The 24690-nt window shown below is 31.6% G+C and overlaps 1 protein-coding gene across 7 annotated transcripts in view; it reads right to left on the bottom strand.

Annotated features, from left to right (window-relative positions):
* Positions 1 to 1364: 1364 nt before the first annotated feature.
* The window catches only part of grin1a (glutamate receptor, ionotropic, N-methyl D-aspartate 1a), a 179563-nt gene continuing 156237 nt past the window's right edge, over positions 1365 to 24690 (bottom strand). For 2 of the 7 annotated variants that reach the window (XM_061980881.2, XM_061980877.2), the window contains one exon: positions 1366 to 2791. In XM_061980881.2, the coding sequence (XP_061836865.2) occupies positions 2723 to 2791 (69 nt within the window). In that variant the 3' untranslated portion in view covers positions 1366 to 2722. Of the gene's footprint in view, positions 2792 to 24690 lie in introns of all 7 variants that reach the window. The other 5 variants (XM_061980878.2, XM_061980882.2, XM_061980880.2 and 2 more) reach the window with 5 other exon arrangements.

Raw genomic sequence — 24690 nt, 5'->3', positions numbered from 1 at the left:
GTATTTTCCGCACTATAAGGCGCACCTAAAAACCACAAATTTTCTCAAAAGCTGACAGTGCGCCTTATAACCCGGTGCGCTTTATATATGGATAAATATTAAGATTCATTTTCATAAAGTTTCGGTCTCGCAACTTCGGTAAACAGCCGCCATCTTTTTTCCCAGTAGAACAGGAAGCGCTTCTTCTTCTACGCAAGCAACCGCCAAGGTAAGCACCCGCCCTCATAGAACAGGAAGCGCTTCTTCTTCTACTGTAAGCAACCACCCGCCCGCGTAGAAGAAGAAAAAGCGCGCGGATATCACCGTACGTTTCATTTCCTTTGTGTGTTTACATCTGTAAAGACCACAAAATGGCTCCTACTAAACGACAGGGATCCGGTTCATGAAAAGACGCAATCTCTCCATCCGCACACGGATTACTATTTCACAGCAACTGATATTCCTGTGAACCGCACTGTGGATACAACGGGAGCACGTACGGTGAATATTCGCACCACAGGGAATGAGAAGTCATCCTTCACTGTGGTTCTAGCTTGCCATGCTAATGGCCAGAAACTTCCACCCATGGTGATATTCAAAAGGAAGACCTTGCCAAAAGAGACCTTTCCAGCCGGCGTCATCATAAAAGCTAACTCGAAGGGATGGATGGATGAAGAAAAGATGAGCGAGTGGTTAAGGTAAGTTTAAGTTTACGCGAAGAGGCCGGGTGGCTTTTTTCACGCAGCTCTGTCCATGTTGATATACGTATGTTTGTGATTGCACATTTGCGTACATTTTGGGAGTGAACAGAGTTGTTAGAATGCTGGTTTTTAATATATTATTAAAGTTTGACTGACCTATCTGACTGTTTTTTTGACATTCCTTTAGCGCAGTTAGATGCGGCTTACAACACCGGGCGGCTTATTGGTGGACAAAGTTTTGAAATATGCCGTTCATTGAAGGCGCGGCTTATAACCCAGGGCGCCTTATGGTGCGGAAAATACGGTAGTTAATATTGTTAAAAGATTAAAGGTGTTTAATGATAATACAAGCATGTTTAATACATAAAGTTAATATTGTTAACAAGTAAAAGGTGTTTAAAGATAATGCAAGCATGTTTAACACATAGTTAATATTGTTAACAAGTAAAAGGTGTTTAAAGATAATGAAAGCATGTTTAACACATATAGTTAATATTGTTAACAAGTTAAAGGTGTTTAAAGATAATACAAGCATGTTTAACACATATAGTTAATATTGTTAATACGTTAAAGGTGTTTAAAGATAATACAAGCATGTTTAACACATATAGTTAATATTGTTAATAAGTTAAAGGTGTTTAAAGATAATGAAAGCATGTTTAACACATATAGTTAATATTGTTAACAAGTTAAAGGTGTTTAAAGATAATACAAGCATGTTTAACACATATAGTTAATATTGTTAATACGTTAAAGGTGTTTAAAGATAATACAAGCATGTTTAACACATATAGTTAATATTGTTAATAAGTTAAAGGTGTTTAAAGATAATACAAGCATGTTTAACACATATAGATCCCTTTCTTTCATGAAGACAAGAATATAAGTTGGTGTATTACCTGATTCTGATGACTTGCATTGATTGGAATCAGACAGTGGTGCTGATAATGTCCGCATTTTCGAATGGAGGAGAAAAAAAAGTCCTCCTTTCCGTCCAATACCACATGAAAGTGGTTGGTTTTTGGCATCTTATTTGTCCAGCTTCCGTACTCCTTTGTATACACTTTACAAGAAATACATTGTCGGCAAACTCCGTCGCTTGCTAGCTTGTGCACGCCAGCTTTCTGAGACTCTTATTTTGTTAGCGCAACTGTGCAACCGTGCGGTCGGTCTTTGGAGTTTTGACGACAGGTTACGGCGTCAGAGTCTGTTGAAATAAAGTGTTTCTCGCCTTCCGGTCGGTAATTTTAATGGGCTGGCAGCAGCCAGCGTCATCTCAGAAGACCCTCGGGTGCCGTGAATGTCAATCAAGTGACGAAAGTGACGTCATAGTGAAGATTTATGATCGCTCATTTTTTAGGATTTTTTTTTAATGCCTGGCTGGTGATCGACCGACACACCCTCCGAGATCGACCGGTAGCTCGCGATCGACGTAATGAGCACCCCTGGTCTAGAGCGTGTACATATGTAGTTATTGTGGAACGGATGCATCCAATTTCATTTAGAGCTTGTTATATAATTGTTGCAATTATACAACACTAGGGTGAATGTGGTAGTTAAAATAGCTGTGGACTGGAACAGGTTGTATTCCCTCCACTACATCACTGCCTGAACTATTTTCTCTATACATGGTATATACCGTTATGGGGCTAAGTAAGCGATCAAGCCTGCAACTGAACCCTTAGTTGTACAAATACAGAAATTCTGCCCCCACCAAAGCCCAATGTTGCAATATTACAACATTTCTCTAAAAACATACGTAAACATTTTTAATTCTTTTTAACTCTTCAATTTCTGCATCAAATGCCTCCTACAACAACATCTGAAAGGTCCAATTTTTTTTTTTTTTTTTAAAGTTTTTCTATATTTGGGTCTTACAGGGTTAAATAGGTAATATAATGTACATATGGAGAAGAAAAAAAAAAGCTCTGCATGCTCAGGCTCCCTATAAACATCTCCTCTAAAGGAGATACTGTACATCTCCTTGTTTCCTCTCTCCTCATGCAGGTGAGAGGAGGGGAGGGGGGGTCAGGTGGCGCTCCCTACACCACAGTGCTGACGGACGGGTCGGACAGGTTGAGTTGTCCCGTGATGTCCGTGGGGGGGAATTGCTGCAGAGAGAAAAAGGGGGGTGGGGGGAGGGCGGACACATGGGGGGTGTTATTTCCCCGATGTTTTTTTTTTGTGCATTTATTGAGCTTTTCTAACCCCTCTCAGGCTGCTCTCAAGTAGTTAGTGCCTAACTTGACAACAGCACCTTTTGAATCAAATCCTTCAAGAGATGACTTCATTTAAGTCCAGTTATTGGTAATTTGTATGCATCTTATCTCATTTTGGAGCAAAACGACTCTTCAGTCGGGTTTTCAAAGTGCTGTTGTCCACGTCACTGCACTTCCTATAAAGCGGAGATCGAACTGGGTAAATTATGGAGAGGGACAGCAAGGCTCTGGTTTCCGTGCAGGTGGGTCGTTGCTATGGAAACAGGAATTTTGCTTGATTGATTAGTGCTTTAAGAGTGGGGCGTGGCGGGCACAGGATGTTATTTGATTTGATTTTTATTTTTTAGCGGTAATGTTTTTGTTTCATTCGTAAACCAGCTTGAAAAATAAATCATTCATAAACCATAATATTGGCTCCTTAGCATGAAATGTGCTAAAAAAAATTGTTTTATTTTTTTTTATTTTTTTATTTTTAAAAATGTATTTCAAAAAATAAATTAAAAAATAAATTAAAAAAATTATTTATTTTATTTTATTTATTTATTTATTTATTTATTTTTTTTAGAAATGTATTTCAAAAAAATTTTTTAAAAAAAGGACAGAGGGCCGATTTAAAAAAAAAATTAATTTACGTTATGCACACGGGTAATAACCTGTGATTAATCACGATTAATCAAATAGATTTTTTTATAAATAAATCATTTATAAATAAATCATTTATAAACCGTAATATTGGCTCCTTAGCATGAAATGTGCTAAAAAAAAATGTTTTTATTTTTTATTTTTTATTTTTTTTTTTTTAGAAATGTATTTCAAAAAATAAATTAAAAAATAAATTAAAAAAATTATTTGTTTTATTTTGTTTATTTATTTATTTTTTTTAGAAATGTATTTAAAAAAAAAATTTAAAAAAAGGACAGCATATGAAGTGTGCTTTTTACATTAAATGGTTTTTTTAATCTCATAGATCAGGAGTGTCAAACTTATTTTCATTGAGGGCCACATCGCAGTAAAAAATATATTTATTTTAATTTTTTTATTTATTTATTTTTTTTTTTTTTAGAAATGTATTTAAAAAAATAAAAAATAAATATATAAAAAAAATTATTTATTTTATTTTATTTTTTTATTTTTTATTTTTTAGAAATGTATTTCAAAAAATAAATTAAAAAATAAATTAAAAAAAAGGACAGGATTTGAAGTGTGCTTTTTACATTAAATGGTTTTTTTAATCTCATAGATCAGGAGTGTCAAACGTATTTTCATTGAGGGCCACATCGCAGTAATGGCTGCTTTTAGACGGCCGATTTTTTTTAAATTAATTTACGTTATGCACACGGGTAATAACCTGTGATTAATCACGATTAATCAAATAGATTTTTTTTATAAATAAATCATTTATAAATAAATCATTTATAAACCGTAATATTGGCTCCTTAACATAAAATGTGCTAAAAAAAAAATATATATATATTTATTTATTTATTTTTTTTTTTTCAGAAATGTATTTTAAAAAAAAATTTTTTTTTTTAATTAAAAAAATTATTTATTTTATTTTATTTTTTTAATTTTTATTTTTTAGAAATGTATTTCAAAAAAAAAATTCAAAAATAAATAAAAAAAAGGACAGGATTTGAGGTGTGCTTTTTACATTAAATGTTTTTTTAAATCTCATAGATCAGGGGTGTCAAACTTATTTTCATTGAGGGCCACATCGCGGTAATGGCTGCTTTCAGAGGGCCGATTTTTTTTTAATTAATTTACGTTATGCATACGGGTAATAACCTGTGATTAATCACGATTACTCAAATAGATTTTTTATAAATAAATCATTTACAAATAAATCATTTATAAACCGTAATATTGGCTCCTTAGCATGAAATGTGCTAAAAAAAAATTGTTTTATTTTTATTTATTTATTTATTTATTTATTTATTTTTAGAAATGTATTTAAAAAAAATTAAAAAAAAAAAAATTAAAATAAATATTTATTTTATTTAATTTTTTTATTTTTTAGAAATGTATTTCAAAAAATAAATTTAAAAATAAATTAAAAAAAAGGACAGGATTTGAAGTGTGCTTTTTACATTAAATGGGTTTTTTAATCTCATAGATCAGGGGTGTCAAACTTATTTTCATTGAGGGCCACATCGCGGTAATGGCTGCTTTTAGAGGGCCGATTTTTTTTAAATTAATTTACGTTATGCACACGGGTAATAACCTGTGATTAATCACGATTAATCAAATAGATTTTTTATAAATAAATCATTTATAAATAAATCATTTATAAACCGTAATATTGGCTCCTTAGCATGAAATGTGCTAAAAAAAAATATATATATATATATATATATATATATTTTTTTTATATATTTTTTTTAGAAATGTACTTAAAAAATAAAAATAAAAAAAATAAAAAAAATTTTTTATTTTATTTTATTTTTTTATTTTTTATTTTTTAGAAATGTATTTCAAAAATTTAAAAAAAAAATAAATTAAAAAAAAGGACAGGATTTGAAGTGTGCTTTTTACATTAAATGGGTTTTTTAATCTCATAGATCAGGGGTGTCAAACTTATTTTCATTGAGGGCCACATCGCGGTAATGGCTGCTTTTAGAGGGCCGATTTTTTTTTAATTAATTTACGTTATGCACACGGGTAATAACCTGTGATTAATCACGATTACTCAAATAGATTTTTTATAAATAAATCATTTATAAATAAATCATTTATAAACCGTAATATTGGCTCCTTAACATGAAATGTGCTAAAAAAATAAATATATTTTTTTATTTTTTTATTTATTTTTTTAGAAATGTATTTAAAAAAAATATATATTTTTTTTAAATTTAAAAAAATTTTTATTTTATTTTATTTTTTTATTTTTTAGAAATGTATTTCAAAAAATAAATTAAAAAATAAATTTAAAAAAAGGACAGGATTTGAAGTGTGCTTTTTACATTAAAAGGGTTTTTTAATCTCATAGATCAGGAGTGTCAAACGTATTTTCATTGAGGGCCACATCGCGGTAATGGCTGCTTTTAGAGGGCCGATTTTTTTTAAATTAATTTACGTTATGCACACGGGTAATAACCTGCGATTAATCACGATTAATCAAATAGATTTTTTATAAATAAATAATTTATAAATAAATCATTTATAAACCGTAATATTGGCTCCTTAGCATGAAATGTGCTAAAAAAAAAATATTTATTTTTATTTTTTTATTTATTTTTTTTATTTTTTTTAGAAATGTATTTCAAAAAATAAATTAAAAAATAAATTTAAAAAATTATTTATTTTATTTTATTTTTTAGAAATGTATTTCAAAAAATAAATTAAAAAATAAATTAAAAAAAAGGACAGGATTTGAAGTGTGCTTTTTACATTAAATGGGTTTTTTAATCTCATAGATCAGGGGTGTCAAACTTATTTTCATTGAGGGCCACATCGCGGTAATGGCTGCTTTCAGAGGGCCGATTTTTTTAAAATTAATTTACGTTATGCACACGGGTAATAACCTGTGATTAATCACGATTAATCAAATAGAGTTTTTATAAATAAATCATTTATAAATAAATCATTTATAAACCGTAATATTGGCTCCTTAGCATGAAATGTGCTAAAAAAAAATATTTATTTTTATTTATTTTTTTTATTTTTTTTTTATTTTTAGAAATGTATTTCAAAAAAAATAATTAAAAAAAAAATTAAAAAATGTTTTTATTTTATTTTATTTTTTATTTTTCAGAAATGTATTTCAAAAAATAAATTAAAAAAAGGACAGGATTTGAAGTGTGCTTTTTACATTAAATGGGTTTTTTAATCTCATAGATCAGGAGTATCAAACTTATTTTCATTGAGGGCCACATCGCGGTAATGGCTGCTTTCAGAGGGCCGATTTTTAAAAAATTAATTTACGTTATGCACACGGGTAATAACCTGTGATTAATCACGATTAATCAAATAGATTTTTTATAAATAAATCATTTATAAATAAATCATTTATAAACCGTAATATTGGCTCCTTAGCACGAAATGTGCTAAAAAAAAATATTTATATTTATTTTTTTTATTTTTATTTTTTATTTTTTTTAGAAATGTATTTTAAAAAATAAATAAATAAATAAATTAAAAAAATTATTTATTTTATTTTATTTTTTTATTTTTTAGAAATGTATTTCAAAAAATAAATTTAAAAATAAATTTAAAAAAAGGACAGGATTTGAAGTGTGCTTTTTACATCAAATGGGTTTTTTAATCTCATAGATCAGGAGTATCAAACTTGTTTTCATTGAGGGCCACATCGCGATAATGGCTGCTTTCAGAGGGCCGATTTTTTTCAATTAATTTACGTTATGCACACGGGTAATAACCTGTGATTAATCACGATTAATCAAATAGATTTTTTATAAATAAATCATTTATAAATAAATCATTTATAAACCGTAATATTGGCTCCTTAACATGAAATGTGCTAAAAAATAATATTTATTTATTTATTTTTTTTAATTTTTTTTTTTAGAAATGTATTTCAAAAAATAAATAAATAAATAAATTTAAAAAATTATTTATTTTATTTTATTTTTTATTTTTTAGAAATGTATTTCAAAAAATAAATTAAAAAATAAATTAGAAAAATTATTTATTTTATTTTATTTATTTATTTATTTATTTTTAGAAATGTATTTCAAAAAATAAATAAATAAATAAATTAAAAAAAGGACAGGATTTGAAGTGTGCTTTTTACATTAAATGGGTTTTTTAATCTCATAGATCAGGAGTGTCAAACTTATTTTCATTGAGGGCCACATCGCGGTAATGGCTGCTTTCAGAGGGCCGATTTTTTTTAAATTAATTTACATTATGCACACGGGTAATAACCTGTGATTAATCACGATTAATCAAATAGATTTTTTATAAATAAATCATTTATAAACCGTAATATTGGCTCCTTAACATGAAATGTGCTAAAAAAAATATTTTTATTTTTATTTATTTTTTTTTTTTTTTTTAGAAATGTATTTCAAAAAAAAAAATTTTTTTTAAATTAAAAAAATTATTTATTTTATTTTATTTTTTTATTTTTTATTTTTTAGAAATGTATTTCAAAAAATAAATTAAAAAATAAATTAAAAAAAAGGACATGATTTGAAGTGTGCTTTTTACATTAAATGTTTTTTTTAATCTCATAGATCAGGAGTGTCAAACTTATTTTCATTGAGGGCCACATCGCGGTAATGGCTGCTTTCAGAGGGCCGATTTTTTTTAAATTAATTTACGTTATGCACACGGGTAATAACCTGTGATTAATCACGATTAATCAAATAGATTTTTTATAAATAAATTATTTATAAATAAATCATTTATAAACCGTAATATTGGCTCCTTAACATGAAATGTGCTAAAAAAATATATTTATTTTTATTTATTTATTTATTTATTTTTAGAAATGTATTTAAAAAAAATAAAAATAAAATAAATTTAAAAAAGTATTTATTTTATTTTATTTTTTTATTTTTTATTTTTTAGAAATGTATTTCAAAAAATAAATTAAAAAAAAGGACATGATTTGAAGTGTGCTTTTTACATTAAATGTTTTTTTTAATCTCATAGATCAGGAGTGTCAAACTTATTTTCATTGAGGGCCACATCGCAGTAATGGCTGCTTTCAGAGGGCCGATTTTTTTAAAATTAATTTACGCTATGCACACGGGTAATAACCTGTGATTAATCAAATAGATTTTTTATAAATAAATCATTTATAAATAAATCATTTATAAACCGTAATATTGGCTCCTTAGCATGAAATGTGCTAAAAAAAAAATATTTATTTTTATTTTTTTATTTATTATTATTTTTTTTTTTAGAAATATATTTCCAAAATAAAAATAAAAAAAAAATAAAAAAAATAATTTATTTTATTTTATTTTTTTATTTTTTAGAAATGTATTTCAAAAAATAAATTAAAAAATAAATTAAAAAAAAGGACAGGATTTGAAGTGTGCTTTTTACATTAAATGGGTTTTTTAATCTCATAGATCAGGAGTGTCAAACGTATTTTCATTGAGGGCCACATCGCGGTAATGGCTGCTTTCAGAGGGCCGATTTTTTTTAAATTAATTTACGTTATGCACACGGGTAATAACCTGTGATTAATCACGATTAATCAAATAGATTTTTTATAAATAAATCATTTATAAATAAATCATTTATAAACCGTAATATTGGCTCCTTAGCATGAAATGTGCTAAAAAAAAAAAAATTATTTTTATTTTTTTATTTATTTATTTTTTTAGAAATGTATTTAAAAAAAAAATAAAAAAAAATAAAAAAAATTTTAATTATTTATTTTATTTTATTTTTTTATTTTTTATTTTTTAGAAATGTATTTAAAAAAAATAATTAAAAAAAAAAGAAAAAAAAAGGACAGGATTTGAAGTGTGCTTTTTACATTAAATTAATTAATTTAATTTATAAATAAATCATTTATAAACCGTAATATTGGCTCCTTAGCATGAAATGTGCTAAAAAATATATTTTTTATTTTTATTTTTTTATTATTTTTTTTTTAGAAATGTATTTCAAAAAAAAAAAAAAAAAAAAAAATTTAAAAATTTTTTTATTTTATTTTATTTTATTATTATTTATTTCTTTAGAAATGTATTTAAAAAAAAAATTTAAAAAAAAATTAAAAAAAAGGACAGGATTTGAAGTGTGCTTTTTACATTAAATGGTTTTTTTAATCTCATAGATCAGGAGTGTCAAACGTATTTTCATTGAGGGCCACATCGCGGTAATGGCTGCTTTCAGAGGGCCGATTTTTTTTTTTTATTAATTTACGTTATGCACACGGGTAATAACCTGTGATTAATCACGATTAATCAAATAGATTTTTTTATAAATAAATCATTTATAAATAAATAATTTATAAACCGTAATATTGGCTCCTTAGCATGAAATGTGCTAAAAGAAATTATTTTTTATTTTTAATTTTTGTAATTTTTTTTAGAAATGTATTTCAAAAAAAAAAAAAATAAAAAAAATTATTTATTTTATTTAATTTTTTTATTTTTTAGAAATGTATTTAAAAAATAAAATAAAAAAATAAATAAAAAAAAGGAGAGGATTTGAAGTGTGCTTTTTACATTAAATGGGTTTTTTAATCTCATAGATCAGGGGTGTCAAACTTATTTCATTGAGGGCCACATCGCGGTAATGGCTGCTTTCAGAGGGCCGATTTTTTTTAAATTAATTTACGTTATGCATACGGGTAATAACCTGTGATTAATCACGATTAATCAAATAGATTTTTTTTTTAATGTATAACTTGCTTTAAAATCATAAATAAAGGTGACAAGCAGATATTTAACTATTTGTTTTTATCCCACAAAAATAGTTTTGCAATGCAATGTATAATAATGTAATTGGCATGATCAGATAATATTAAAGTTCAAAATATGCATTTTTTTTTTCTGTCAAAATCTAAAGAACGAATGCATTTAGTAAAAAAAATGAATAAAATATTTTATTGAAACCCATTTTTAAAATGATGTGGTGGGCCAGAAGTGGCCCCCGGGCCTTGAGTTTGACACCTGTATCATAGATGATGTATTCAACTTGCATGAAATAAAAATATTTCTCTACAGTCTGTTCCAAAATACTTCATATTAATAAATATGACACAAACTAATTTTTGGATTTAAAAAAATGTCCCAAACAATTGTGACAATTTTTGTCGGTAAATGTTACATACATTTTTTCGCCACTTATGGCAGTAATGACAATATCAAAGTAGTAAATTAAATAAAAGTTTTTTTAAGCGCCAAAAATATGACTAAAGTGGTTGTTATATTTGAATTTTATTGAGCTATTTACTGAATTTTTAAAAATATTTATCATTCATTTAGTTAGAATGTATTTATTTTTGCACTGCGTGAGTCTTATGTAAAATAATTTTTCAGAATTTTTACATGAGTCCCTTCTTCTGCAGTATTCTTGATCAGTATTTATTTTTGCAAACAGCCTTGATAACAACCTTTGTGATGAACACATGCTGTCATATCCTTTAACAAGGTTGTAAACTGTAAGTAGGTATCATTATTGAATAGGATTCAAATTTAGTGTTGATATTTGAGTGGGCCCCGGGCCCCTCCAGTGGCTAAGTTGTGGCCCCGAAGTCAAAAAGGTTAGGAACCCCTGTTCTAAAGGCAGTATAGCATACTGGCGCTTCGACGCAACAGTGTTTATATATTTATTCATTCAGAGTAAGTCGATTAAAATCACATTTTATTTGCAATGCTAATCTAGGCGGCATTTACATAACTGATGTGTTGAAGTGTGATGATAATCGCACTTTTTGTCCCAATTGTTTGACTGTCGCTTTCCAGGATATAAAAAGGTAGAAACGCCAGCAAGACACGGGGAGAAACGTCTTATCAAGGGTCTCAGCCCTGTTATTTTATTGTTATATCGCTTTATCTTACATCAATATTATTATTTTGTCCAGTGTAGTTAGAGAGCATGCCTTGAGCAGCGCTCTTATTGTGAAGGCCAGAAGTGGGTGGCTAGTTTTGAAGCGCTTAAAATAAATGTATGAATGATAAATAAAAAATAAATAAATATTTAAAAAAATTTAACATTTTTTACAAAAATTAAAGAAAAATTAAAAAAAACTTTAAAAAACTTAAAAAAAAAAAAAAAAAAAAAATGTTTAAATTTTTTTTTTAAATTTAATTTTTTTTACAAAAATAAAATAAAAATTAAAAAAAATTAAAAAAAATTAAAAAATTTAAAAAAAATGTTTTAAGTTAAAACATGATTTTCAAGGTAAAAAATGATTTACAAAATGATTACATTATAAGTGGGTGGCTAGTTTTGAAGTGCTTAAAATAAATGATAAATAAAAAATTAAAAAATAAACATTTTAAAAAATTTAAAAATGTTTACAAAAATTAAAGAAAAATTAAAAAAAACTTAAAAAAAATTTAAAAATAAAAAAAAATGTTAAATTTTTTTTTTTTAAATTTAATTTTTTTTACAAAAATAAAAAAAAATACAAAAAAATTTAAAAAATTTAAAAAATGAAAAAAAAATGTTTTAAGTTAAAACATGATTTTCAAGGTAAAACATGATTTACAAAATGATTACATTATAATAATAATGTAATAGTATCTAAACAATAGTCTCAGAAAAGTTGTATTTTATTACAGTTTCCTTTAATTTTTGGACTTAACCTTTTCACTGCAGTTTTTAGGTCCTTCATGCGTTCATTGTACAGTTTAAATGAGTTAGAAGTTAATTTATACCAAAACTTTTACACTAAAATTCGACTTGCACCACTGACTAGGAACGAAAGGAGGGGTGAGATTTATTTTTATCTGAAATATGTGCATTGGTTCAATAAAAATTGGGAAAACCTTGTATTAATCATTAATGAGATTAGAGTAGAAACCTCAGTTTAATTTACTTTGCATCAGCCGTTGTTAGCTACTATGCTAATTAAGTTAAGTCAAAGTTAAAATACCAATGATTGTCACACAATTGCTACTTTGCATGCATTTTAAATGTTTTTCATAGCCTTTTACCAACACATTTCTAGGTTTGCTAGCTCAATAGGAGTCCAAAGAAAACAATAGCCAAGCCATCTTTGGTTTGAAACATTCTGGAAGTATTCACAGCGTTTTTATTACGACCTACCCAACCCCCGTTTCTTCCACTGCACGCCCAGAAGACTAACCGAAAAGGTTTTTATTTATTATTCTTGATCATTGTAGAAACTGTCTGTTAAAGTTAAGGAGTTTTATGGTTTGAAACTGAGTGCACCACAAGGCTAGTGACTGTGTATGCGCGTTTTGGAAGGGCGGCTGCAAATGATGAGCTAGTTTTTATTGTTGTTTGTTATTGTTGACTTTGTTATTTAATAGTTGATTCCTCAGCCCCTTGTTGTGTTTGTTTGATATACAGTACTGCATAGTGCTTTATATTGTGTTCTAAGTGTACAAACGTTTACTAAAATTTGGACATTTGTCGAGGCTGGAAACCGTTATCCATTTTTACATTGTTTCTTATGGAGGTATTTGCTTCAATATACAAGAACCAGTTAAGTTTGTAAATGGAGGTTCCACTGTACTCAGTGATACATTTATTTCAGCCAACTTAAATTGGCTAATATTTTCAGCGGTGTGATATTTGGCAGTGCAAACATTGGTTAAACTCGCCAGAAATTGAAACATTGACAAACCCTGAGTTGATGCTCTTTGAGAAGGGAACACACCGACTCAGTGCCGGCTCTTAGCTTTTTGTGGCCTTAAAACAAGGTTTTTTGTTTGTGACCCCCTTTTCGGTCGATCGAATCCTCCAATGTTATTAGTTATTGCAAAATAAATAATTGTACCGTAATGTCCGGACTGTAAGCCGCTACTTTTCGCGCACGTTTTGAACCCTGCACTTTATACAATTCTGTGGTTAATTTTTTGGATTTTCCCAGGTTCACAAGCTTTACATTCCGCCAATTTTCTTAGCTGTGTCTCATCGGACGGGTGAAATCGCCAAACGGGTGTGACAGTGGACCGATCAAATTGCTCTCATTAAATAACAACCCACTCACACAATCATTCAGTCAGCCATTTAGCTTGTTATGGACTCACCCTTGCCATGGAGAAGAAATAATTAATTGCACAAGACGCAGCCCCGAAGCCAAAGACGATTGACCCTTTAGGAGGAGGAGAAGGACGAAGACCACGCTTATTGTGGTATAGGCTACTTTACACCGTTTTACAGTCATGGTCTTTTGTTACATTTGTGTACTTGTGTACATATTTAATGTGAACCATTAAATGAAACCCACTCACACAATCATTCAGTCAGCCATTTAGCTTGTTATGGACTCACCCTTGTCATGGAGAAGAAATAATAAAGAAATGCACAAGACGCAGTCCCGAAGCCAAAGACGATTGACCCTTTAGGAGGAGAAAAAGGACGAATACCACTCTCTTCGACTTTTCAGGTATAGGCTACTTTACACCATTTTACAGTCACTGTCTTTGGGTACATTTGTGAATTAACAAAATCACTTGTGTACATATTTAATGTGAACCAATTAAATTGTTCACATGAAATAAAAGTCACTCACACAATCATTCAGTCAGCCATTTAGCTTGTTACGGACTCACCCTTGTCATGGAGAAAGAAATAATAAAAAAATGCACAAGACGCAGCCCCGAAGCCAAAGACGATTGACCCTTTAGGAGGAGGAAAAGGATGAAGACCATGTTCATTGACTTTTCCGGTATAGGCTACTTTACACCATTTTACAGTCACTGTCTTTGGGTACATTTGTGAGTTAACACAAGCACTTGTGTACATATTTAATGTGAACCAATTCAATTGTTCACATGAAATAAAACCCACTCACACAATCACTCAGTCAGCCATTTAGCTTGTTATGGACTCACCATTGCCATGGAGAATAAATAATGAAATGCACAAGACGCAGCCCCGAAGCCAAAGACTAATGACCCTTTAGGAGGAGGAAAAGGACGAATACCACTCTCTTCGACTTTTCCGGTATAGGCTACTTAACACCATTTTACAGTCACGGTCTTTTGTTACATTTTTGAGTTAACCCAAAACTTGTGTACATATTTAATGTGAACCAATTAAATTGTTCACATGAAATAAAACTCACTCACACAATCAGCCATTTAGCTTGTTATGGACTCACCATTGTCATTGAGAATAAATAATGAAATGCACAAGACGCAGACCCGAAGCCAAAGACGATTGACCGAAGACCACGCTCATTGACTTTTCCGCTATAAGCTACTTTACACCATTTTACAGTCACTGTCTTTGTGTACATTTGTGAATTAACACAAGCACTTGTGTACATATTTAATGTGAACCAATTAAATTGTTCACATGAAATAAAACCCACTCACACAATCATTCAGTCAGCCATTTAGCTTGTTATGGACTCACCATTGTCATGGAGAATAAATAATGAAATGCACAAGACGCAGCCCCGAAGCCAAAGACAATTGACCCTTTAGGAGGAGGAAAAGCACAAAGACCACGCTCATTGACTTTACTGGTATAGGCTACTTTTCACCATTTTACAGTCACAGTTTTTGGGTACATTTGTGAGTTAACACAAGCACTTGTGTTCGCATTAAACAAAACCCACTCACACAATCACTCAGTCAGCCATTTAGCTTGTTATGGACTCACCATTGTCATGGAGAATAAATAATGAAATGCACAAGACGCAGCCCCGAAGCCAAAGACGATTGACCCTTTAGGAGGAGAAAAAGGACGAATACCACTCTCTTCGACTTTTCCGGTATAGGCTACTTTACACCATTTTACAGTCACTGTCTTTGGGTACATTTGTGACTTAACAAAATCACTTGTGTACATATTTAATGTGAACCAATTAAATTGTTCACATGAAATAAAACCCACTCACACAATCACTCAGTCAGCCATTTAGCTTGTTATGGACTCACCATTGTCATGGAGAATAAATAATGAAATGCACAAGACGCAGACCCGAAGTCAAAGGCGATTGACCCTTTCGGAGGAGAAAAAGGACGAATACCACTCTCTTCGACTTTTCCGGTATAGGCTACTTAACACCATTTTACAGTCACGGTCTTTTGTTACATTTTTGAGTTAACCCAAAACTTGTGTACATATTTAATGTGAACCAATTAAATTGTTCACATTAAATAAAACCCACTCACACAATCATTCAGTCAGCCATTTAGCTTTTTATGGACTCACGCTTGTCATGGAGAATAAATAATGAAGTGCACAAGATGCAGCCCCGAAACCAAAGACGATTGACCCTTTTCGGAGAAGGAAAAGGACGAAGACCACGCTCATTGACTTTTCCGGTATAGGCTACTTAACACCATTTTACAGCTGCAGTCTTTTGTTACATTTGTGAGTTAACACAAGCACTTGTGTACATATTTAATGTGAACCAATTAAGTTTGTTCATATTAAATAGAACCCACTCACACAATCATTCAGTCAGCCATTTAGCTTGTTACGGGCTCACCCTTGTCATGGAGAAAGAAATAATAAAAAAAATGCACAAGACGCAGCCCCGAAGCCAAAGACGATTGAACCTTTAGGAGGAGAAAAAGGACGAATACCACTCTCTTCGACTTTTCCGGTATAGGCTATTTTTCACCATTTTACAGTCACGGTTTTTGGTTACATTTGTGAATTAACACAAGCACTTGTGTGCATATGTAATGTGAACCAATTAAATTGTTCACATGAAATAAAACTCACTCACACAATCATTCAGTCAGCCATTTAGCTTGTTATGGACTCACCCTTGTCATGGAGAATAAATAATGAAATGCACAAGACGCAGACCCGAAGCCAAAGACGATTGACCCTTTCGGAGGAGAAAAAGGACGAATACCACTCTCTTCGACTTTTCCGGTATAGGCTACTTCACACCATTTTACAGTCACTGTCTTTGGGTACATTTGTGAATTAAAAAAATCACTTGTGTACATATTTAATGTGAACCAATTAAATGTTTCACATGAAATAAAACTCACTCACACAATCATTCAGTCAGCCATTTAGCTTGTTATGGACTCACCTTTGTCATGGAGAAGAAATAATAAAGAAATGCACAAGACGCAGTCCCGAAGCCAAAGACGATTGACCCTTTAGGAGGAGGAAAAGGACGAATACCACTCTCTTCGACTTTTCCGGTATAGGCTACTTTACACCATTTTACAGTCACGGTTTTTGGTTACATTTGTGAGTTAACACAAGCACTTGTGTTCACATTAAACAAAACTCACTCACACAATCATTCAGTCAGCCATTTAACTTGTTATGGACTCACCATTGTCATGGAGAATAAATAATGAAATGCACAAGACGCAGCCCCGAAGCCAAAGACGATTGACCCTTTAGGAGGAGAAAAAGGACGAATACCACTCTCTTCGACTTTTCCGGTATAGGCTACTTTACACCAATTTACAGTCACTGTCTTTGGGTACATTTGTGAATTAACACAAGCACTTGTGTGTATATTTAATGTGAACCAATTAAATTGTTCACATGAAATAAAACCCACTCACACAATCACTCAGTCAGCCATTTAGCTTGTTATGGACTCACCCTTGTAATGGAGAAGAAATAATAAAAAAAAATGCACAAGACGCAGCCCCGAAGCCAAAGACGATTGACCCTTTAGGAGGAGAAAAAGGACGAATACCACTCTCTTCGACTTTTCCGGTATAGGCTACTTTACACCATTTTACAGTCACTGTCTTTGGGTACATTTGTGAGTTAACACAAGCACTTGTGTTCGCATTAAACAAAACCCACTCACACAATCACTCAGTCAGCCATTTAGCTTGTTATGGACTCACCATTGCCATGGAGAATAAATAATGAAATGCACAAGACGCAGCCCCGAAGCCAAAGACGATTGACCCTTTAGGAGGAGAAAAAGGACGAATACCACTCTCTTCGACTTTTCCGGTATAGGCTACTTTACACCATTTTACAGTCACTTTCTTTGGGTACATTTGTGAATTAACACAAGCACTTGTGTACATATTTAATGTGAACCAATTAAATTGTTCACATTAAATAAAACCCACTCACACAATCATTCAGTCAGCCATTTAGCTTGTTATGGACTCACCATTGCCATGGAGAATAAATAATGAAATGCACAAGACGCAGACCCGAAGCCAAAGACGATTGACCCTTTAGGAGGAGGAAAAGGACGAAGACCACGCTCATTGACTTTTCCGGTATAGGCTACTTTACACCATTTTACAGTCACTGTCTTTGGGTACATTTGTGAATTAACACAAGCACTTGTGTACATATTTAATGTGAACCAATTCAATTGTTCACATGAAATAAAACCCACTCACACAATCATTCAGTCAGCCATTTAGCATGTTATGGACTCACCCTTGTCATGGAGAAAGAAATAATAAAAAAATGCACAAGACGCAGCCTCGAAGCCAAAGACGATTGACCCTTTAGGAGGAGGAAAAGGACAAAGACCACGCTCATTGACTTTTCCGCTATAGGCTACTTTTCACCATTTTACAGCCACTGTCTTTGGGTACATTTGTGAATTAACACAAGCACTTGTGTACATATTTAATGTGAACCAATTAAATTGTTCACATTAAATAAAACTCATTAACACAATCATTCAGTCAGCCATTTAGCTTGTTATGGACTCACCCTTGTCATGGAGAAGAAATAATAAAGAAATGCACAAGACGCAGTCCCGAAGCCAAAGACGATTGACCCTTTAGGAGGAGAAAAAGGAGGAATACCACTCTCTTCGACTTTTCCGGTATAGGCTACTTTACACCATTTTACAGTCACTGTCTTTGGGTACATTTGTGAATTAACACAAGCACTTGTGTGCATATTTAATGTGAACCAATTAAATTGTTCACATGAAATAAAACCCACTCACACAATCATTCAGTCAGCCATTTAGCTTGTTATGGACTCACCCTTGTCATGGAAAAGAAATAATTAAAAAAAATGCACAAGATGCAGTCCCGAAGCCAAAGACGATTGACCCTTTAGGAGGAGAAAAAGGACGAATACCACTCTCTTCGACTTTTACGGTATAGGCTACTTTACACCATTTTACAGTCACTGTCTTTGGGTACATTTGTGACTTAACAAAATCACTTGTGTACATATTTAATGTGAACCAATTAAATTGTTCACATTAAATAAAACCCACTCACACAATCACTCAGTCAGCCATTTAGCTTGTTATGGACTCACCCTTGTCATGGAGAAGAAATAATAAAGAAATGCACAAGACGCAGTCTCGAAGCCAAAGACGATTGACCCTTTAGGAGGAGAAAAAGGACGAATACCACTCTCTTCGACTTTTCCGGTATAGGCTACTTAACACCATTTTACAGTCACGGTCTTTTGTTACATTTTTGAGTTAACCCAAAACTTGTGTACATATTTAATGTGAACCAATTAAATTGTTCACATTAAATAAAACCCACTCACACAATCATTCAGTCAGCCATTTAGCTTTTTATGGACTCACGCTTGTCATGGAGAATAAATAATGAAGTGCACAAGATGCAGCCCCGAAACCAAAGACGATTGACCCTTTTAGGAGGAGCAAAAGGACGAAGACCACGCTCATTGACTTTTCTGGTATAGGCTACTTTACACCATTTTACAGTTGCAGTTTTTTGTTACATTTGTGAGTTAACACAAGCACTTGTGTACATATTTAATGTGAACCAATTAAGTTTGTTCATATTAAATAGAACCCACTCACACAATCATTCAGTCAGCCATTTAGCTTGTTATGGACTCACCATTGTCATGGAGAATAAATAATGAAATGCACAAGACGCAGCCCCGAAGCCAAAGACAATTGACCCTTTAGGAGGAGGAAAAGCACAAAGACCACGCTCATTGACTTTTCTGGTATAGGCTACTTTTCACCATTTTACAGTCACAGTTTTTGGGTACATTTGTGAGTTAACACAAGCACTTGTGTTCGCATTAAACAAAACCCACTCACACAATCACTCAGTCAGCCATTTAGCTTGTTATGGACTCACCATTGCCATGGAGAATAAATAATGAAATGCACAAGACGCAGCCCCGAAGCCAAAGACAATTGACCCTTTAGGAGAAGGAAAAGGACGAAGACCACGCTCATCGACTTTTCCGGTATACGCTACTTTACACCATTTTACAGTCACGGTTTTTTGTTGCATTTGTGAGTTAACACCAGCACTTCTGTACATATCTAATGTGTACACCTGTGGTTTATAGACGAGTATATTTACAAAACAAAATGTGTCCAAAAATTTGGTGGGCGCGGCTTATATTTAGGTGCGTTTTATTGTCCAGAAATTACGGTACATCTAAATCGACTTGAACATGGTCAGAGCCTTTCTAAACATGTGGTCTCTGTGGTTGTAGACTTAAACAACCGTTTGGAGTATTTATGCCAGGAGCCGGCCCTGGTGGTGAAACACCAAGAAAGACAACAAGTGTAAAAGCGTCTTAGCATAAAGGGATCTTGTTGATCTACAGCACAACTACTCTATGTTCTACCGCCACCACATCCAGGACAGTGTTTGCATGCTTCAGGAGGGAGAGAGGAGCAGTGGGGCATGTGGGTGAGGGACACTGACACTAAAGTCCATTGATATCCATTCATGTAAAATAAGAACATTGATATAAAATTAAAAATAATGGTCAAAGACTGAGGATGGCACGTCATCTTTGGCGTTTTTATACTCCCAAACGGAACAGAACCCTTAAAGCGATCCCACTCGTCTCCTTCGATTCTACCGCCATACTCCAGGAAGGGAGAGTAGAGTTGGCTTTGCTCAAAAAGGAGGGACATTTACAAAAAAAAAAAAGACAAAGAGAGAAAGAAAAACAGGAAAAAGTTGCATTTTCAAACTGGTATAGCTCAGTGTCCTAAAAATGCCTTTGCAACAACTGGGGAACTTCAAAGGATAACAAGCAAAAATAATATCACTTGGGTGAGGATAGAGTAGAAAGACAGACCAAGACTGCCGTCATCACCTGAAAACATCCCGAAAGACGCACAAATAAACAAAATATGACAAAAGCAAAAAGTGTTAATCGCGGTCGGTGAGATTGATCCTGAAATAGACTGACGGATCAACGACAAGTTCTCTTCTTAGTTGTCCGTCACACCTTGGAAATTAGATAAAAACACTGTCGCTTTACAGAATATAAAAAGGTAGAAACACCCGCAAGACACAGTCACACACCCGTCTTATCAAGGGTCTTAGCCATGTTATTTTAAAGTTAAAATGGATGGATGGATGGTTAAAGTGTCGAAATAATAGTCTCAGAAAAGTAGCTTACCTAAGTTGTCTTTTATTACAGTTTCCTTTCATTCTTGGATTTAACCTTTTCACTGAAATACGTGCATTGGGTCAATAAAAAATGGGAAACCCTGTATTGATCATTGATGAGATTACACTAGAACACCGGTTCTTAACCTGATGTTCGATCGAAACCTAGAGGTTCGGTGAGTCGGCCTCAGGGGTTTGGCGGAGCGTCGGCGTCTAAAAACTTCAGACGTGCACATTGTGGCCACACCAGCAGCACACCTGTCCCAAACCTGACTAAATAACAAGTTCAATGTTTTATTATTATAATCAAATGACAGCAGTCTGGGTTTGCTTTGGAAATAATTTGTTCCCCCTTCAGATATCGCAATTAGTTCCCACTAAAACATTCACATGTTGCACAATGAGATGTAAACATGGGATCATGTGTACATTCCTGTACTCTTTGTAAAATATATTTTTATTAGTATTTATTTAATATAATAACATCATGTCATGATTAATATTTATAAATTAAGATTAATTTAAGAATTTTTTATTTTTTTTCACTAAAGACGGGTTTAGGTTTGCTTTGGAAATAATTTGTACCCCTTTTAGATATCGCAATTAGTTACCATTAAAACATTCACATGTTGCACAATGAGATGTAAACATGGGATCATTGGTACATTCCTGTAACTTTCTGTTTGTAAAATATATCTTTATTAGTATTTCTTTAATATAATAACATATTTTCATGATTAATATTTATAAATTAAGATTAAATTAAGAAAAGACATTTAATTTTTCACTAAAAAAGGGTTTGGGTTTGCTTTGGAAATAATTTGTACCCCTTTCAGATATCGCATTTAGTTCCCACTAAAACATTCACTTGTTGCACAATGAGATGTAAACATGGGATCATTGGTACATTCCTGTAACTTTCTGTTTGTAAAATATATCTTTATTAGTATTTCTTTATTATAATAACATAATTTCATGATTAGTATTCATAAATTAAGATTAAATTAAGAAAAGACATTTAATTTTTCACTAAAAAAGGGTTTGGGTTTGCTTTGGAAATCATTTTTACCCCTTTCAGATATCGCATTTAGTTCCCACTAAAACATTCACTTGTTGCACAATGAGATGTAAACATGGGATCAGGTGTACATTCCTGTAACTTTCTGTTTGTAAAATATATCTTTATTAGTATTTCTTTATTATAATAACATAATTTCATGATTAGTATTCATAAATTAAGATTAAATTAAGAAAAGACATTTAATTTTTCACTAAAAAAGGGTTTGGGTTTGCTTTGGAAATAATTTTTACCCCTTTCAGATATCGCATTTAGTTCCCACCAAAACATTCACTTGTTGCACAATGAGATGTAAACATGGGATCATTGGTACATTCCTGTAACTTTCTGTTTGTAAAATATATCTTTATTAGTATTTCTTTAATATAATAACATATTTTCATGATTAATATTTATAAATTAAGATTAAATTAAGAAAAGGCATTTCATTTTTCACTAAAAAAAGGGTTTGGGTTTGCTTTGGAAATAATTTGTACCCCTTTCAGATATCGCATTTAGTTCCCACTAAAACATTAACATGTTGCACAATGAGATGTAAACATGGGATCATTGGTACATTCCTGTAACTTTCTGTTTGTAAAATATATCTTTATTAGTATTTCTTTAATATAATAACATATTTTCATGATTAATATTTATAAATTAAGATTAAATTAAGAAAAGGCATTTCATTTTTCACTAAAGAAGGGTTTGGGTTTGCTTTGGAAATAATTTGTACCCCTTTCAGATATCGCATTTAGTTCCCACTAAAACATTCACTTGTTGCACAATGAGATGTAAACATGGGATCAGGTGTACATTCCTGTAACTTTCTGTTTGTAAAATATATCTTTATTAGTATTTCTTTATTATAATAACATAATTTCATGATTAGTATTCATAAATTAAGATTAAATTAAGAAAATACATTTAATTTTTCACTAAAAAAGGGTTTGGGTTTGCTTTGGAAATAATTTGTACCCCTTTCAGATATCGCATTTATCCATCCATTCATCCATTTTCTACCGCTTGTCCCTTTTGGGGTTGCGGGGGGTGCTGGAGCCTATCTCAGCTGCATTTGGGCGGAAGGCGGGGTACACCCTGGACAGGTCGCCACCTCATCGCATTTAGTTCCCACTAAAGCATTCACATGTTGCACAATGAGATGTAAACATGGGATCATTGGTACATTCCTGTAACTTTCTGTTTGTAAAATATATCTTTATTAGTATTTCTTTAATATGATAACATAATTTCATGATTAGTATTTATAAATTAAGATTAAATTAAGAAAAGACATTTAATTTTTCACTAAAAAAGGGTTTGGGTTTGCTTTGGAAATAATTTGTACCCCTTTCAGATATCGCATTTATCCATCCATTCATCCATTTTCTACCGCTTGTCCCTTTTGGGGTTGCGGGGGGTGCTGGAGCCTATCTCAGCTGCATTCGGGCGGAAGGCGGGGTACACCCTGGACAAGTCGCCACCTCATCGCATTTAGTTCCCACTAAAGCATTCACATGTTGCACAATGAGATTAAAACATGGGATCATGTGTACATTCCTGGAACTTTCTGTTTGTAAAATATATATTTATTAGTATTTCTTTAATATAATAACATATTTTCACGATTAATATTTATAAATTAAGATTAAATTAAGAAAAGACATTTAATTTTTCACTAAAAAGGGTTTGGGTTTGCTTTGGAAATCATTTTTACCCCTTTCAGATATCGCATTTATCCATCCATGCAGCCATTTTCTACCGCTTGTCCCTTTTGGGGTTGCGGGGGGTGCTGGAGCCTATCTCAGCTGCATTCGGGCGAAAGGCGGCGTACACCCTGGACAAGTCGCCACCTCCTCGCATTTAGTTCCCACTAAAGCATTCACATGTTGCACAATGAGATGTAAACATGGGATCATGTGTACATTCCTGGAACTTTCTGTTTGTAAAATATATCTTTATTAGTATTTCTTTAATATAATAACATATTTTCATGATTCATATTTATAAATTAAGATTAAATTAAGAAAAGACATTTAATTTTTCACTAAAAAAGGGTTTGTGTTTGCTTTGGAAATAATGTGTACCCCTTTCAGATATCGCATTTAGTTCCCACTAAAACATTCACTTGTTGCACAATGAGATGTAAACATGGGATCAGGTGTACATTCCTGTAACTTTCTGTTTGTAAAATATATCTTTATTAGTATTTCTTTAATATAATAACATATTTTCATGATTAATATTTATAAATTAAGATTAAATTAAGAAAAGACATTTAATTTTTCACTAAAAAAGGGTTTGGGTTTGCTTTGGAAATAATTTGTACCCCTTTCAGATATCGCATTTAGTTCCCACTAAAACATTCACTTGTTGCACAATGAGATGTAAACATGGGATCATTGGTACATTCCTGTAACTTTCTGTTTGTAAAATATATCTTTATTAGTATTTCTTTATTATAATAACATAATTTCATGATTAGTATTTATAAATTAAGATTAAATTAAGAAAAGACATTTAATTTTTCACTAAAAAAGGGTTTGGGTTTGCTTTGGAAATAATTTGTACCCCTTTCAGATATCGCATTTATCCATCCATTCATCCATTTTCTACCGCTTGTCCCTTTTGGGGTTGCGGGGGGGTGCTGGAGCCTATCTCAGCTGCATTCGGGCGGAAGGCGGCGTACACCCTGGACAAGTTGCCACCTCATCGCATTTAGTTCCCACTAAAGCATTCACATGTTGCACAATGAGATGTAAACATGGGATCATGTGTACATTCCTGGAACTTTCTGTTTGTAAAATATATATTTATTAGTATTTCTT

Source organism: Nerophis lumbriciformis, linkage group LG20 (genome assembly GCF_033978685.3).
Source record: "Nerophis lumbriciformis linkage group LG20, RoL_Nlum_v2.1, whole genome shotgun sequence".
Lineage (NCBI taxonomy): Eukaryota > Metazoa > Chordata > Actinopteri > Syngnathiformes > Syngnathidae > Nerophis > Nerophis lumbriciformis.
Note: the sequence above shows the minus strand (reverse complement) of the source record. Positions and strands in the feature narration are given on the sequence as shown.